General features: G+C 35.2%; 1 protein-coding gene across 1 annotated transcript; it reads left to right on the forward strand.

The window, feature by feature from the left end:
- Positions 1 to 1,565: 1,565 nt before the first annotated feature.
- Positions 1,566 to 7,045, forward strand: LOC147533624 (putative methyltransferase At1g29790). Its single transcript, XM_086648422.1, has 2 exons — positions 1,566 to 2,949; positions 6,932 to 7,045. The coding sequence occupies exon 1, from the start codon at positions 1,658 to 1,660 to the stop codon at positions 2,906 to 2,908; it is 1,251 nt and encodes a 416-aa protein (XP_086504548.1). The 5' UTR covers positions 1,566 to 1,657; the 3' UTR covers positions 2,909 to 2,949; positions 6,932 to 7,045.
- Positions 7,046 to 15,384: the final 8,339 nt, after the last annotated feature.

Raw genomic sequence — 15,384 nt, forward strand, 5'->3', positions numbered from 1 at the left:
ACTTAGAGTGTCATGTAGGATTTTTCAGATTTTTTTTCTTAAAAATTATCTCCAACATTAGAGCATTTCCATTGCAAAACTCAAAAAAAATCTCAATTGGTCATATTTGTCAAGTTCCAAGTGAGATTCCCATTCCTAGGTGGCAAAAAATAAAGATCCTCCATTCCTGAATATCTCCTATGCAAAATTCTTAACTTGTTTCTTTTACTTATGTGACATGATTATATCTGTAAAGAAATAATTAGTTATTTTTGAAATATATGGCGACTTGATTTCTATTGGTTCAAAATGAAATATGGATGAGTTGGATAATTAGATATATTTCAAGATGACACTCCATTTGTCTTTTTTGTTTTATTCTGTCTATTACTTTCTTTCTCTAACGGTCTATGTTTCTCTTACTATCTTGCCGTCTCCCTCTCTTAATGTCTCTCTCTAGCTCGCTTTCTCTATCTCTCTCTCTCTCTCTCACTACTTTCAATTCATATATAAATAAACATGGAGTTTCGTGATCACAAAAATCTATTAACATTCCCTTCACAAACAAATATCAAATTCTCGATCAGAATCGAATATCAAAATCATGAGTCATTGTCTACGAGAAAATGTATTTTGCGTACGAGTTCGACTTTAGAATGTTAATGCGATTTCCTCTTCCTCATTAGCTTCCTTCCATTCTTATAGGTTTCTAGAGGTAGTTTTTACGCTAGAAAATCAATCTGAATCAGACATAAGAATGTGACATTAGAAGTATTTAGCATCTCAAATTGCATAACCTACAGAGAAATTTATTGACCCATGAATTCAAATTAGTCTGAAAACTTGATCCGAAAAAACCACAATACATTACAGAAATTAGGGAAGGAGTTCAACGAAGTCAACCACATAATGTTTTTCTTTTGAGGGCGTAGTCCTTCGTAAAATAACTTGGGTATGATGTGTAAATAATGTTAAATATTTGGTGAAATGTAGTTTTGTCCAAATTTATACATTTGGTTGGTGTGTAAACTACTTGACCGATATTTGACGAAAAAATAAAAAAATAATAACCAACTCCGTATACAATTTCATTTCAGAACTGCAGTTCTAATATGGTCCGATAACTTTTTTTTAGAAATGTTTAGCAGCCAAATAATGTTCTTAAAATTCCAAACTCTTTGAGACCTTATGCACCTATAGGCCATAATTGTCCTTATAGAAAATGTAGTTAAAGATTTGATGAGGAAGGTTTCTGCCATTAATGAATACTGGACAAGTATTAATTGCTCAGGCTTTCCCCATTAACCTAACCTATCAACTAAATCTTTTGTTATTTTCAAGGTTAAGACCATATATAGTCAATTTTCAGTCACGAGACCCAACACCCGACAGGATACCAAAACACCCGAAAATTTCTACAACTCCTCTGCCTTCTTTAAGTCTATAAACCATCCGATTATCGCCACGTGTAGTCAACAGTTACATGAACGTTCCAAAATTTCCAATGTTAAATACTCTCTCTCTCTCCTACTTTTCCACCCACTTTCTTCTCACTCCACTCTCCAAATCTGAGATTCCTTCATACCTCCACCGCCATACTAGTTACTCTGTTTCTCTCTCTACTTTCTTCTCTCTCTCTCTCTCTCTAGATTTGGTGATTTGGAGAAGAAAGCCAAGAATGGGTACTGTATCTCTGAATGTTGGAGATGGAACAGCAAGATTTAAACAATCAACTTTCTGTTCTTCAACTCTAAACATACTCATGATTTTCTCTGTTCTTACTACTAATCTTTTTGCTCTTTATGCTTTCAAATACTCCTCAATATCAAAACCTACCCACCCAACAACCCATAATCATCAACCTCACACACTCATCTCTCAACATCTTACCCAAATACTCAAAGAAATCAGATTTTCAGAAAAAAAGTTACACAAGATGGAGATTGAAATTCTAGGGTATGATACAATTGATCCAGCAAAACCCAATTTCCCAAATGAACTCAAATTGTTTTTACAACATCAACCATTACCTTTAGGTAAAGATTCAAGAACTGGAATTTCAGAAATGGTTTCTTCAGTTGGTCATTCTTGTGATAAATCTATTGATTTAATGACTCAGTATATGGATTATAAAGTTAATGGGGTTTGCCCTGATGATTGGAGTCTTGCCCAGAAACTGATTTTAAGAGGTTGTGAGCCATTACCAAGAAGAAGATGCTTCACTAAATCTCCATTAAAGGTGGGTCTTTCTCGTTTTCCAATTTCACTTTGGAAATCTGTTAGTGATAAAATTGTTACTTGGAGTGGACTTGGTTGCAATATTTTTAAGTGTTTGAATAGTAAGAAACTTAGTGGTAATTGTTATGGTTGTTTTGATTTAGTTAGTGAGAAAAATAGATTTGTTAAAACTGGAAGTAAGAATGATTTCCTTATTGATGATGTTTTAGCATTTGGAAATGGAAGAATTAGATTAGGGTTTGATATTGGAGGTGGGTCTGGTACATTTGCAGCTAGAATGGCTGAAAGAAATGTAACAGTACTTACTTCAACTTTGAATGTTGATGCACCTTTTAATGAATTCATTGCAGCAAGAGGTCTTTTTCCTCTTTACTCAAGTTTAGATCATAGGTTTCCCTTTTATGATAATGTTTTCGATATAGTTCATTCGACTAATCGATTAATCGATGGGGATCAAGTGGAAAAATTGGAGTTTTTAATGTTTGATGTGGATAGAGTTTTGAGAGCTGGTGGGTTGTTTTGGTTGGATAATTTCTACTTTGGAGATGAAGATCGAAAGATGGTACTAACGAAATTGATCGAACGATTTGGGTATAAGAAATTGAAATGGGTAGTGGGTGAGAATTCTACTAAAACAAGAAGATCTCAAGTTTACTTATCAGCAATTTTACAGAAGCCAGTGAGAGTATGAACAAATGATCTTGAGATAAATCAATGGCATCTCAAATTGAGGTCAGACTCTTTAGCTTCTCAGAAGGATGTGTGTGATTTTATATCTGAATGATATTTCATTTCTATGGTTATTTATCTTTTCTAACTGTGAAGGCTTTAGTTTATGAAAGAATGATCTATCTGTCTTGTAATTTAGGCTTGATTTTGTGAGGATATGAGGATGAAGGAATTCGAGATTGTGAAACACAACTGATTATTTATTGTACCTTGACCCTTGTAGGATTCTTGTGTTGGATCTTTTCATGGTGATGATGATAATAGTTCAGATTAGAGAGCAAATGTTATTATAGCCGCCTTTTACTGTTTAGCAAAACTCATCTCTGTAGAAGATCCTAATTTAGTTCCATGGATCGTGCCCAACAAGAACACCAATTTTCTATAATCTACATTCTCCGAGTTCTCAGCCTCTTGGCCTTAAGTTGTTTAGGGGCCACGCGTGCGAGTGCTATTGTGTCTGAGGCCTCAAGTAGTCCCACATGACTTAGACAAGTATCCAGAGCCCAGACCGGTAACAAAACCTTGAGCCATGCGTTGACCTCTAATTGATGACAACATTGAAAGGTCACTCGGCTGGATCGTAACATATAGACATCAACTAACCTCCTACAAGGTCCCAACTGTTAAAATCTGCATGCTACCAACAAACTTTGATATAAATTCCAAAAGAACGGACAAAAATTAGTCATAAGAATAACACCTGAGAAGCCCCGACTGTCATCCATTGTTTAAATTGGACGGTAAGTATGGAACCTACTGAGCTTGATATGAAAATACTCATCTAGCATTTACAATACTCTTCCAAACAATTATATTTGGGTGCCTCTAAACGCGTCCTAGGTTTTTTGCTCTTCTGCCGTGCCACTTTTGACATTCCCTAGGCTATTGGTCTCAGACTGGTCTGAGTCCGTGTTTTTTAAACCCAACACGGATTAGGTCCAGCGACCGACTCAATAAACATGAGAGGTCCCATTGATCTGTTATCTCTTCATCTCTTTTTTTCCTTTATGCACGCCTATCAGGGGTTCTCGGCGAGATCCATATTATTGAATTGAATATGAGATTACTCACTCACCCGCCAGTGATTGTGACCCGCAATAGTACCCGCTAGAATTCATAAAACCCTAGTTCTTTCTATTCCCGCGCCTTCTCTCGCCAGGCAGGCCCCGCTACAACGAATCCATGAACCGCCATTAAAGCTACTCAACAAGCACCTCTGTCTCTCTCATGCGTCCCCAACATTCGAATAGTCCATACGTAAATGCCAGCAGAACTTCTTTCACATTTCGAAACCCTAGAATTTATATGGAGGGGAAGTCTTGATCCTTAATAGCAATTGTAATGGACGGATTAAAAGCTTCAGATGCAAAATTGAAGGTTTAAATTACATCCTTCCAAATAAAAATGAGAGATAGTTCAACAAAAAAAAAAAAGGGTTAATTCCATTTTGTCCCCCTAAAGATGACCAACTCACTAAAATGACCCCCTAAAGATGACCAGCTTCTAATATGGCCCCCTTTTTCATCTTTCCGTCAATTTCACCGTTAGGGGTTTGTGCGCTGTCAATTTACTCCCAAAAATACCCCTGCCCGTGTCTACCCCCAATCTTTGATGACCCGCGCATTTAATGCTAAAAGTGACACACTATATATATAAAATTTATAATATATAGTATATATATATATATATATACTTTTCACTCTCTCCCTCTAAAATGGATTCTGGTAATAGTGGAAGTATATAGTCATCAATGGTGAAGATGAAGACTTCTCTGCTTTCTTTGCCACTTCCACCACCACCACCAACAACCACCACTACCACCAACAATAACAATCAGCTTCTCTATACTTTGATTCTCTTTCTAACTTTGTTGATCTTTTATCTTGCCCTCCACCACCAACCCAAAACCCATCTTCTTTCCTAAATCTTGATATTCTTATACCCGGATCCGATACTATAAATCCTAAAGTTCCTCCATTATTTACTTTCATCCTCTTTCGGTAACCGGTATACCGGCATCGCCATCTTTTGCTGTCATCACCGGGACATCACCAACAGTTTAGATAACCCTTGAGAGATTATTACCATTTACCTACACTACGGTGTTTGTCTGTAAAACCAATGAAGACGGATAAACCCTTACTATAAATATGGATAGAAGTGACCAACAAGATAAACCCCACCTATTCCCATTCTCTCCCTCTCTCTAAAAAAATATCTCAACACTCGATGATGATCAAACTCAAGAACCTCGTAGACTTTTCCATTTCGTTTCTGTCTGAATCAGATCGTTGAATGCTCTAAAAATGCGTATTTGAGTAATCTCTTTAATTTCATAGAGGTTTTCATTTTCATCGTATTAAAGCATATTGAAATGTGGAATCAACTTTAGTAATCTGAGTTGTTGATTGTAAATTAGGTTTAATCATTAATCTCGGCTTGTTTTAGAATATTTTTTATGTTCAATCATAATATTTGATCTATATTGTGGAGTTTGAGATTTGAAGTTGCTTTTGGAGATTGCTCACATTTGGTTCTATTTTGAAATTGCTGGTGGTTCATCCTAAAGGTAATGACCCCAAATTCAGTCCAATATATACTATATATATGTTTAATTGCTATGGGTGTGTGAGTTGTACTGACTTACCTTGTTAATGGCATTACTGGATTGGAGAGATTGTTATGAGCATTATTGTCTCTTCATTTGGGAGAGTGAGTTTGACTTGTTGTTTCCTAAATCTTGATATTCTTACATTTGTTTTAGTTGTTCTTGGTATTGGTCAATAAATATTAAAAATTTATATGCAAAGATCATGGGTGATTTTTCTAGTAGCAACAAATTGAATAGAGAGAGTAGAGAGATAGAGGGAATGGAGGTTTCTGGTTTTTTTGTTGAACAATGGAGGAAGTATGTTGGATTTAAAAAATGGATGATGTTTTTGGGGTATTTATGGTGAGTAGGTGAAGGGTTATTAATGATGAGTAAATTGATTTGGATTGATGGGACAGGTCTGGGGACCATAAATATTTGCGCGGGTCATCAAAGATTGGGGGTAGATACGGCAGGGGTATTTTTGGGAGAAAATTGACAGCGCACTAACCCCTAACAGTGAAATTGACGGAAAGATGAAAAAGGGGGCCATATTGGAAGTTGGTCATCTTTATGGGGCCATTTTGATCAGTTGGTCATCTTTAGGGGGCCAAATTGGAATTAACCCAAAAAAATGAGAGATCCTTTCCGGATTCATCCATACCTAGGGGTGATCCTAAAAGCTAAATTCTTAGTCTTTTCTCCAAAACAAGACATGCTTTTAGGGGACATGCCTGTACTTGTTAATGAAGTTAGGTTTAGCAATTGGGTTATTTACATTGCTTTAAAATAACGTTCAAAGGCATAGGCCTCAAGCCGCACCTTGAGGCGAGGTGGTCACTTGATGCCTCTAGGAATAGGTATTTGAACCTGATAATAAAACGCGTGCAACTGAAGTCACTTGTTATTTTTGAGTTGTTGGACAACACAAAAACATTATTATATTTGAACACTTAAAGACTTCATATTATGGTAGTAAAGTAGACAACCTATGTTATGTTACATAGTTGATTTCAATTTTCATACAAACAAATAGTTCACGCCTTTTTGCATTGAGCCGTAAGCCCTTGTCAGACCAAACCACCTTGAGACGTAAAACCATATTTTAAAACATTGGTCATTTAAACTAGTCAAGATTACTATGTTCTTGAAGGTCCTTCATTTGTGATATACCCCAGTCTATGAATCTAAATATCTGTTTTTGAAGTTGTCTATCCTGAATTTATTAAACTTCTTAGTTTGTTGTCTTCGATATTTTGAGAATTTTTTCTTGCTTGTTTCTGTTTTGTTCGAAATCCACCATGCTACCCAAATACCTATATCCACTTCAATTTTTAGGGACTCCCACCATGAAGTTTCTTCCCTTGACTCAGTGTTTTATACTTACAAATTCAGAAGGGAAGGTGGTGAAGCTTGGAAAAGAATCAATTAATACATATCATTGTCCTGGCCTTTTCTTCTGCTGTTATCATGGAAGAAGATATTAGGAACGAATTCAAATATAAATTTGTGAGTACTCATTGCTTGTTTTGTTTTAAAGTTTATTCTTTTGAAAGTGGTGAATGTCTCAACTTTTATGATCTCAAAATACTAAGTTTATGTTGCTTCATGTATTACTCCGATGATACTTAGAAACACGGCCAGGAAGTGTTTGCTAGTAAATCTCACAAGCGACAAGTGATCAGAGTTGGAGCAGAATCCGCTTTTATTGAAGATGTGATAAATTATTTTATGCTCTTCAAAAGATCCAATAGTAGTTCATGCTAATTGTGACTTGCATCTCTTCCCCTCCTCCTAATGGCTGCAACATTTACACCTTTTTCTAGAAAAGAAATATTTACTTGTTCTTTATGTTAAATAGATTTTTGTTAGGTCTTGTTAGAGTAATATCCGGTGAATGTTAAGTTTGTGGTCATCTAACTCAAAACCAATTGGCAATGAGTGGAGAGGACCTGTACTTTATATTCTTGGTTGTTAGTTTCCCATTCTCCCATGTGGGACTATTCTCACACGCCCCCTCACGTGTGACGTTCTTTGAGCCTAACACGTGTATTTGTTTTCTTTACGGGTGACGTGGAGCACGTGTGGCTTTTGAGCCTATCACGTGTGGGCCTAGCTCTGATACCATGTTAAGTTTGTGGTCATCCAACTCAAAACCAATTGGCAATGAGTGGAGAGGACCTATACTTTATATTCTTGGTTGTTAGTGAAAAAAGGCTATAAATCTGAACATCGGCTATAACAATCCAAATTGGGCCCTTGTCAATACTCGATACTAATAAGGGAAGAGAATCAAGAGAAGAAGCAAACCTAGAGGAATATGTCTCAAGAGCGGAAAACTATATTAAGTAAATTTGTTTCCTTCTTTTGAGTCAGATTCCTCTTCCTTTGGGTTTCATTCTTCTCATGATTCTCTTCTGTTAATAGATATTCTCCCTGAGTTTGGCGCCCAAGTCCGGCCCACACATGTTTTTTTCTTTCCTATTGTGAGCTCTACTTAACCCAAAATCCTCGACCAACGCCAAGGTTGAACTACCAGCGTACCACTCTCTGACGATCAAAGTCCAGATTCATATGTCATCTGCCTTGAAAACCCCAGATTTAGTAAATGGTAAATTTAGTCTTTCAGCTCTCTTAGTTTAGTTGGAGTGAATCTCTAAGGAGTTTGAGCCAATTTATGCCGAAGTCAATCCCTCTACGTTGTGGCAACCTTATATGTTCAACACCATAATTGCAACCATGTGGGGAGATTGACTTCTGCATAGAGTTGGAATCAAGTACTTCACGTATAGCTCATCTTCCTACCAAAAGGTGTAAACAAACTATGATAGCTCAAAGACCAGATTAATCAGTTACTAGATTTGAGCTTCAATGCAAGCCAATATAGGAAGATAGGAACCTAGATGTGAGGCTTATATTGGCATAGTCCAGCCTATGGTTTTTGAAACCCATAGACATCTTACATCTAACCCGATGCATGTTATAGTAACGAGGGTAAATTCCTCCATAAGAAAAATATGCTCATGCTAGTCTTTTATTCCGGCATTGGGGCTTATATTGATGTAGTCCAGCCTATGTCTTTTCAAATCGAAGGTCATCTTACCCCTGACCCAATAATGGTAGTGAAACCGGGATCAATTCCATCGTAAGTAGAACACCTATGTTCATGCTAGTACCTCCCTGATAGTGAATTCCATTCAAGTATCTCAGCATCAATGTAGTCAATATAATGTTTTAACAGTAACAAATTTGATTATAGAGAACGGTTTGTTCGAAAATAATATAAACTGTTCTGGTAATTCTAGTGGTGGTTGTTATGAATCCTTCTCTTCTTGTAGCTTGGACGAAGAAATATTGCACATTTCGGGATCTTTAATGCCATCACACACTGGAAACATTGGGTGATTGGATAAACACAAGGAAGAACTCCCACAGCTAGAGAGGTTTGAAAAACTCTGCTCTTGTTTCCTGTATTTTCTTCTCCTTAATTAAAATCGACGTTTCGCCAGTTGAAGTTCCTATATATATGGTAGAGGTAAAATTCAAATTGCTCGTTACGTAGTTATTGTACTATCTGGCCAACAAAAACATTTGCTGGAGCATTGAGAGAGGGAGGGAGACTGGAAAGAAATAGGCCGCGCATGATTTCGGAGTTTTCATAAAGAACGATATCAATCATTCCAAGTTTTCAAATCTAATTTCTAAGTCAGGAAATCGATTATCAAGATTCACGTCAATAAACTATTATTGGTCAAAATAAGTACCATTTGATCACTTGATGAAGTTGAATTAGTTTTATTCTTTTTTTTTTCATTATTAGTAATATAAGCGAGAGCAAAAATATGATATATATGTTGTCAACTTCATGGCACATCTTCCCCCAATTTTCGTCAAATATTTAGAGTACAAATAAATCTTAGATAGACCCGTACTTTTGAAAAAATTTGTGGGATTTTTTATAAGTACTCCAAATTTAACTCAGATGAATTTTGGCATCAAACAAAAGTATTTACGAACTACTTTAAAATGTATGTAGTGTCAGGACAATTGTTTGTGTTTATTTGTTTTACGACCTACTTCTTTAAACGTACTAGTTTCAGTACAATTGTTTGCGGCTATTTGTTAGTATAAAATTGTCAAAGGCGAGAGGAAGCGGCTGAATAATATATTAAGATAGAGAGAGAGAGAGAGAGAAAGAAAGAGAGACAGCCCATATGTTCCAAAGGAATCAACTATCATCATCAGGTATGGAGTTCCTTTCATGAACACCCCATTTTCTCATCTTGGCTGTGTCTAATAAAGCCCAAAACCTCCCAAGGAGATTAAACAAATTTTAAATTGTTAATTTAAAGAGAGAAAATGGAAGGGATAGTTTGTATGATGAGTTTGGTGTGTGACCCCCACCCATGTGCTTTCATTTTTTAATTTTATTCACATAAAGACAGTTCTTGCAACAATTAAAAAAAAAAAAAACATAAAGACAGTTAATAAATTTGAGAGAAAAATGAAAATGTTCCATGTAGTGCGGCCGAGAACATGAAGATTAATGTTTCTCTAATCTAATCTAGTTAATCACATTAAAAGTTAACCAATACATCTTTGTTTGATTGAAGGTTGATTAAACAAAGGAAGAAGAGAACAAGGCAGGGTGTTCATATTAAAATAAGTAATCTAGTTAGTAGAATCTTTATTTGGTTTACCTTTCCCCACCCACCACTTCTCTCTCCCTCTCTTGATATTTCTTTTTTAGAAGCCCCAGAAGTCATCGATACTTTTTCCGTTTGACACAGGTCTTAGTCTACATCTAACAAGTACGGAGTTTTGTTCGCAAGTAAGTTTTGTTCGTAAGTAAGCCTCCATGAGATCATGAATCTACTTAAAAAAAACTTTGAATTGTGTAGGTCACCTACACTCATTGCAAATTGGTTTTGAATTCGATGACTAGTTACAAATTTAACATTGTATAATAGTTGATCGAAAAAAAATTTTGTTAAGTTCAAAAAAGGCCACACGTGACAGAGCGTGGAAGAATAATCTTACATGGGAGAATGGAGGTTGTAACGAAGAATACATAATGTATCGGTCATCCCACTCAATGTCAATTGATCTTGAGTTTCTTTTTTGTTGTTAGAACAATTGATCTTGAGTTTGATGACTATAAACTTAAGACAAGTAATGGGGGACTACAACACATCAACATCGTATGTGACATAATAGTCTTACATCTTTCGGGAGCGCCCAGAAAGTGTGCACAAATTTATAAATGTCAAAGTCTTTTGGGTGAACTTGTGAAACCTTCATCACAAATAAAACCTTGTTTTCTATAAATTCAAATGTGAGTGTTAAAGCTGGAGACAATATCGATAGTTGTTACGAGGCTCACGAGTCTAAGATAGGGAGATTTGAAGAATCTTCAAATTTGGACTACCAACTACTGAACCTATTTTAAACTCTAACATGATGTGAAAGTTTAAATTCAAGGAACATGCAAATACAATATGTGATGTTTGAATAGTAATTAGATTAGATATAAAGGGATCAAAATGGAGAAAATTCCAAAGTTTTCAAATCTAATTTCTAAGTCAGGAAATCGATTATCAAGATTCACATCAATAAACTATTACTGGTCAAAATTAGTACCATTTGATCACTTGATGAAGTTGTTGAATTAGTTTTATTCTTTTTTTTTCATTATTTTAATTTGTAACTCTAAACTAGATGAAGGGCAGATTCATTAGTGAGGCTTTTATTGTTCACCATTTTCCATTATTGGCCTCCTCTTATAAGTGCACTTTGCATATCATTCATGCATGCATGCATGCACTCGACAATAAGCACATGTATTGAATTCTTAAGAGGACATCAAAAGGATTTGTTATCCCAAACACACTAGCTAAATGACTTATTATTCAAAATGACTTATATATTACTCTTATGAAACACACTTTTGTATATCTCTTAAGTGAGGAGATTAAAGTTTACTGTCTTGATTTGACTTATCATATATTGAAGAAAGACTTGTTGCTGCGACGAAATCGATTAAACCAAGAAAAGTAATAGGAAATAAACAATCACACAGAACAAAAGAGATTTACGTGGTGCGGTTGGTGAGACCTACTCCACGGTGACACGACGCAATGATTTCTGCTATGATAAGCAAACAAGTTACACGAGAGGTTCGTGAGAATTCTTCTACTAATATCTCTAAGTTTGTGGGTTGCATAGCCACTAAAACTCTAATCTCAACGACACATCTCCTCAGTACCGACTCTCTCTTTAAATATAATGAAACGGCTAACACTATTAACCGCCTTAATATGAGCCATGTCTTGCATACCAGCTCTTGTCCTGGTGATCAACCCTGCTAACAAGTCTAAAATTTTGCGCCAAAGATTGTAATTAAGGAGTTGTGGGTTGCAAATCCAGTTAGATATCAATCCATATTCAAGACACTTTCAACAATTCATAACCTAAAAAAACAAATGTTACGTATAATATATGACCACAATTAGATACTAGTGAAGGAGACTGTGGCTATCCATGTAGGTACAACATGTTCAACTGTTCGAGTGTGTCTAAAATATATCACATATGTCTAAAGTACAAAAGGGAGTTTCATGACCAAGTTTTTTTGTAAATGGTAGTTTAAGATTAGAATTTTGGTCTCTCATAATATTGGAAAGACATATATTATAATGATGATCAATTAATTACAATGGGATTATCAGCAGGGATCCGTATGTACGGTCGGATACCTTAAGAATATGAACCACTAGTACTGCATCTCCATGCATGCATTGTTACTACTCTCTCTCTCTCTCTCTCTCTCTCTCTCTCTCTCTCTCTCTCTCTCTCTCTCTCTCTCTCTCTCTCTCTCTCTCTTACCACCTGCCATATCTGATATAAGTTTGTATGTGTTTTTTAGGTAGCAATCCGTGGGTGTCTTGTGGGGTGGTGGTTTAATAATGGTTACACATTCTCTGCATAATCCCCATTTTATGGATTTATACTATAGAAAAACAAAGCAACCAACGACAGGTCTATATAGCTAGCTGAGCGTGCGGGTTCCATTATATACAAGAAAAAAAAATAATGGGGCCATCCATATACTTCCAATAACTCTATAAAATCTGGTGAGAAATTAAAATTTGTAATAACAGTAGTAAGTTGGATGAGGCCGACCGGCCAAGCAGTCCATCTTCATGGGCCTCCAAACCACCAAGATCCAAGAGTAATCCCTCCCTTCCCTTGGGATTCTGGTTGGTCATCATGATATCCGTATCCAAATCCAGTTTTTGTTCTAGCCTTATAATATTCAAGACCAAACTCAATTAATGTATAGCGGTAAGGCCGTAGGAACAGCAGTCTACAGAAACAGTGAGGAGTATTTATTATGGCATTGGTTCAAAGTTGGGCAGCGACATCAGCTATGAAAGTATAAGCTAGAATTGCTAGGTTGACAGTCTAATAGGCAATGAAGCTCTCAGAGTATGAGTGTGTCATGGAAGGTGATGCAATGAATGTGATTCATGTTTGTCCAAAGAATTGGAGGAATCTCCGTGGAGAATTAGAGCGATCATTATGGAAATTCAAAGTGAAGTGGGTAATCTCCGAAGTAGTACCTTCCAATATTGTCCTCGTGAAGCTAATATAGTAGCACACTTGTTAGCAAAATATTATTTTAATGTTGATCTTAATCAGAATGTGAGATTTATGATACTCTCAGATGCATTATAAGTTAATTGACGACAGATTTAGCCAATATGAATGTTTGCTCCAGTAGCTAATAAAGTTTGGCAATAGCCTATTCTCAAAAAGAAAACAAATAACTTCAATCAAATTACAAATTTATTTAAAAATAATAATTTTTTTTTTGTTAAGACAATAATTATTATCTTAGAAGTGACATACAAAATCTAAAATATGAAACCCTCAATTACGTTAGGATTCAAAACAGACACTTTAGTTGTTTTGTGCTCGGGCACCCCTGTTCACTAGGAAGTATTAATTTCTCTAAACGAGTTGAAATCACATGAAGTTACTTTTTTTTTGTTTCTTATTCAACATTTAGGTTTAATTATTTGGTTACTAAATGGATTGTTCTATATTCAAAATACATACATATATTCCCAAATCTTCTCATGTTTTGTAGTTTACTTCACTTTCTTTGAGATAATAAGATCTTGGGACAAGAAATCAATCTTTGTAGAGAGACCAAAAGCATAAAAACTAATTATTAAGAGCTATTATTTGCTTGATTAATATTGTCTACATTTTTATTTGTTTCCTCACATTTGGTTAGTGAGTTAGCTTGGTTTAAAATGTCACTAATACCATTGAACCTTTTTTTTGGTTGAAACAATACCTTTGAACCTTAATAACTAAACCATGAAGTTATTGACTGTTGTGTATATTCTGCTATTGGGAGTAATTATATTACGTCCTTACTAGATATTACCTAGACTCAAACTATTATGGTAAATACTTAATGGACGAAAAACGAATATTTGAAAGGGTGAGTTTCGAATACTAGTCTCTCTGATACAAAGACACGCACCACCTATCTAATCAAAATGGATTTCATTCCAAGTTTATTATTTATCAAAAATGTTAATTATTCTGTCAGACTTAGGGATCAGACAAGATATCGCCGTTGTTTAGTTCTTTTCATTCCCACATGATATCTCTAGACATTGTTTTCAAGTAGTGTTTTAAATAATTGAATATTATTGAAATTGGTTGGGCGGGTTAAAATTAGCATACATTATCCTAGTTACCAACTGATACAAAGGACGTAAAAATATAACAACTTCTAATAAAATGTCATCATGGGGATGGGGATCGGCCAATATTGAAATTAAAATATGATACAAATTGATAAATAAATTTTTTTAAAAAAATTAAAATATGATGCAAATAGATAAATAAATAAGCTAACGGTGGGCGTTTTGGCCGTTCGAAAATGTGAGAAAGAATAGGACAACTTGTAAGGAATCCTTGCACATGGGCTTTGGTCAGAGACCCAGCTTCAAACTCTCCATTTTTAATTCTAAAACTCACAAGCTAATATTATTTATTTATTTAGAAAACTATTTTACATGGAAAATTTATAATATTTATTTTTACAATAATTATGACATTTGAAAATTATTATTCGTTTTTACAAGGACTCCAACTTCACATGTGGTGGTGGGTTTTCTAACTTTACCTTTCCAACTTTGGACTTTCATAACATGCATTACTTTACCAAATATTGAGATGGGGATTTTCAAGCTAACTTTTAACTTGTATAGGCTTTACTGAGGTTTATATTCTGCCTACTTCATATGTGTTTATACATCCTTCATTAGTACATAGAGTGCAAGAATATCCAAAATTGTAATTTTCACTTATTAAATTTGTCTAATTTGTATGCCATTAATTTGACAAGTACAACTTTCAACAGAGAAAAAAAAAAAAAAGACAAGGTGAAACAGCCTTCATTGTGTGGGTTGAGAGTGACTTTCTCAACCCAGAGCATTTATGAACGTACGTATCAAGTCAAAGGGCGGGCGGCTACACTAAGTCGCGATTTAGAAACCCATTTGGACAATTCGGACACGATATCACTTATAAAATCAGTAGTTTTTTAGTGAGAGGTCTAGATAGTAACTCGTAGAATAGTTTTATTAAGTCGTTGGAAGAGAATATTATTTGGATGTAGAAACTACATACTCGTGGACTCATTGACACTAAATGTGTTTTTTTTTGGTGTTTTCGTTTGTCAAATGGTACCACAATAGAGAGGGTTTCTCGATCATTTCAACAACAAAAAAAAGAGGGTTTCTCGATCTAAATTCATCTGTCAA

The sequence above is a fragment of the Eschscholzia californica genome, unplaced genomic scaffold (genome assembly GCF_041429995.1).
Source record: "Eschscholzia californica isolate CP2 unplaced genomic scaffold, dmEscCali1.0.p SCAF_6, whole genome shotgun sequence".
In the NCBI taxonomy this organism is placed as follows: domain Eukaryota; kingdom Viridiplantae; phylum Streptophyta; class Magnoliopsida; order Ranunculales; family Papaveraceae; genus Eschscholzia; species Eschscholzia californica.

Bases quoted from the DNA above. Each gene is read 5' to 3' on its own strand.
- LOC147533624 (XM_086648422.1), top strand. From the start codon at position 1,658: ATGGGTACTGTATCTCTGAATGTTGGAGATGGAACAGCAAGATTTAAA.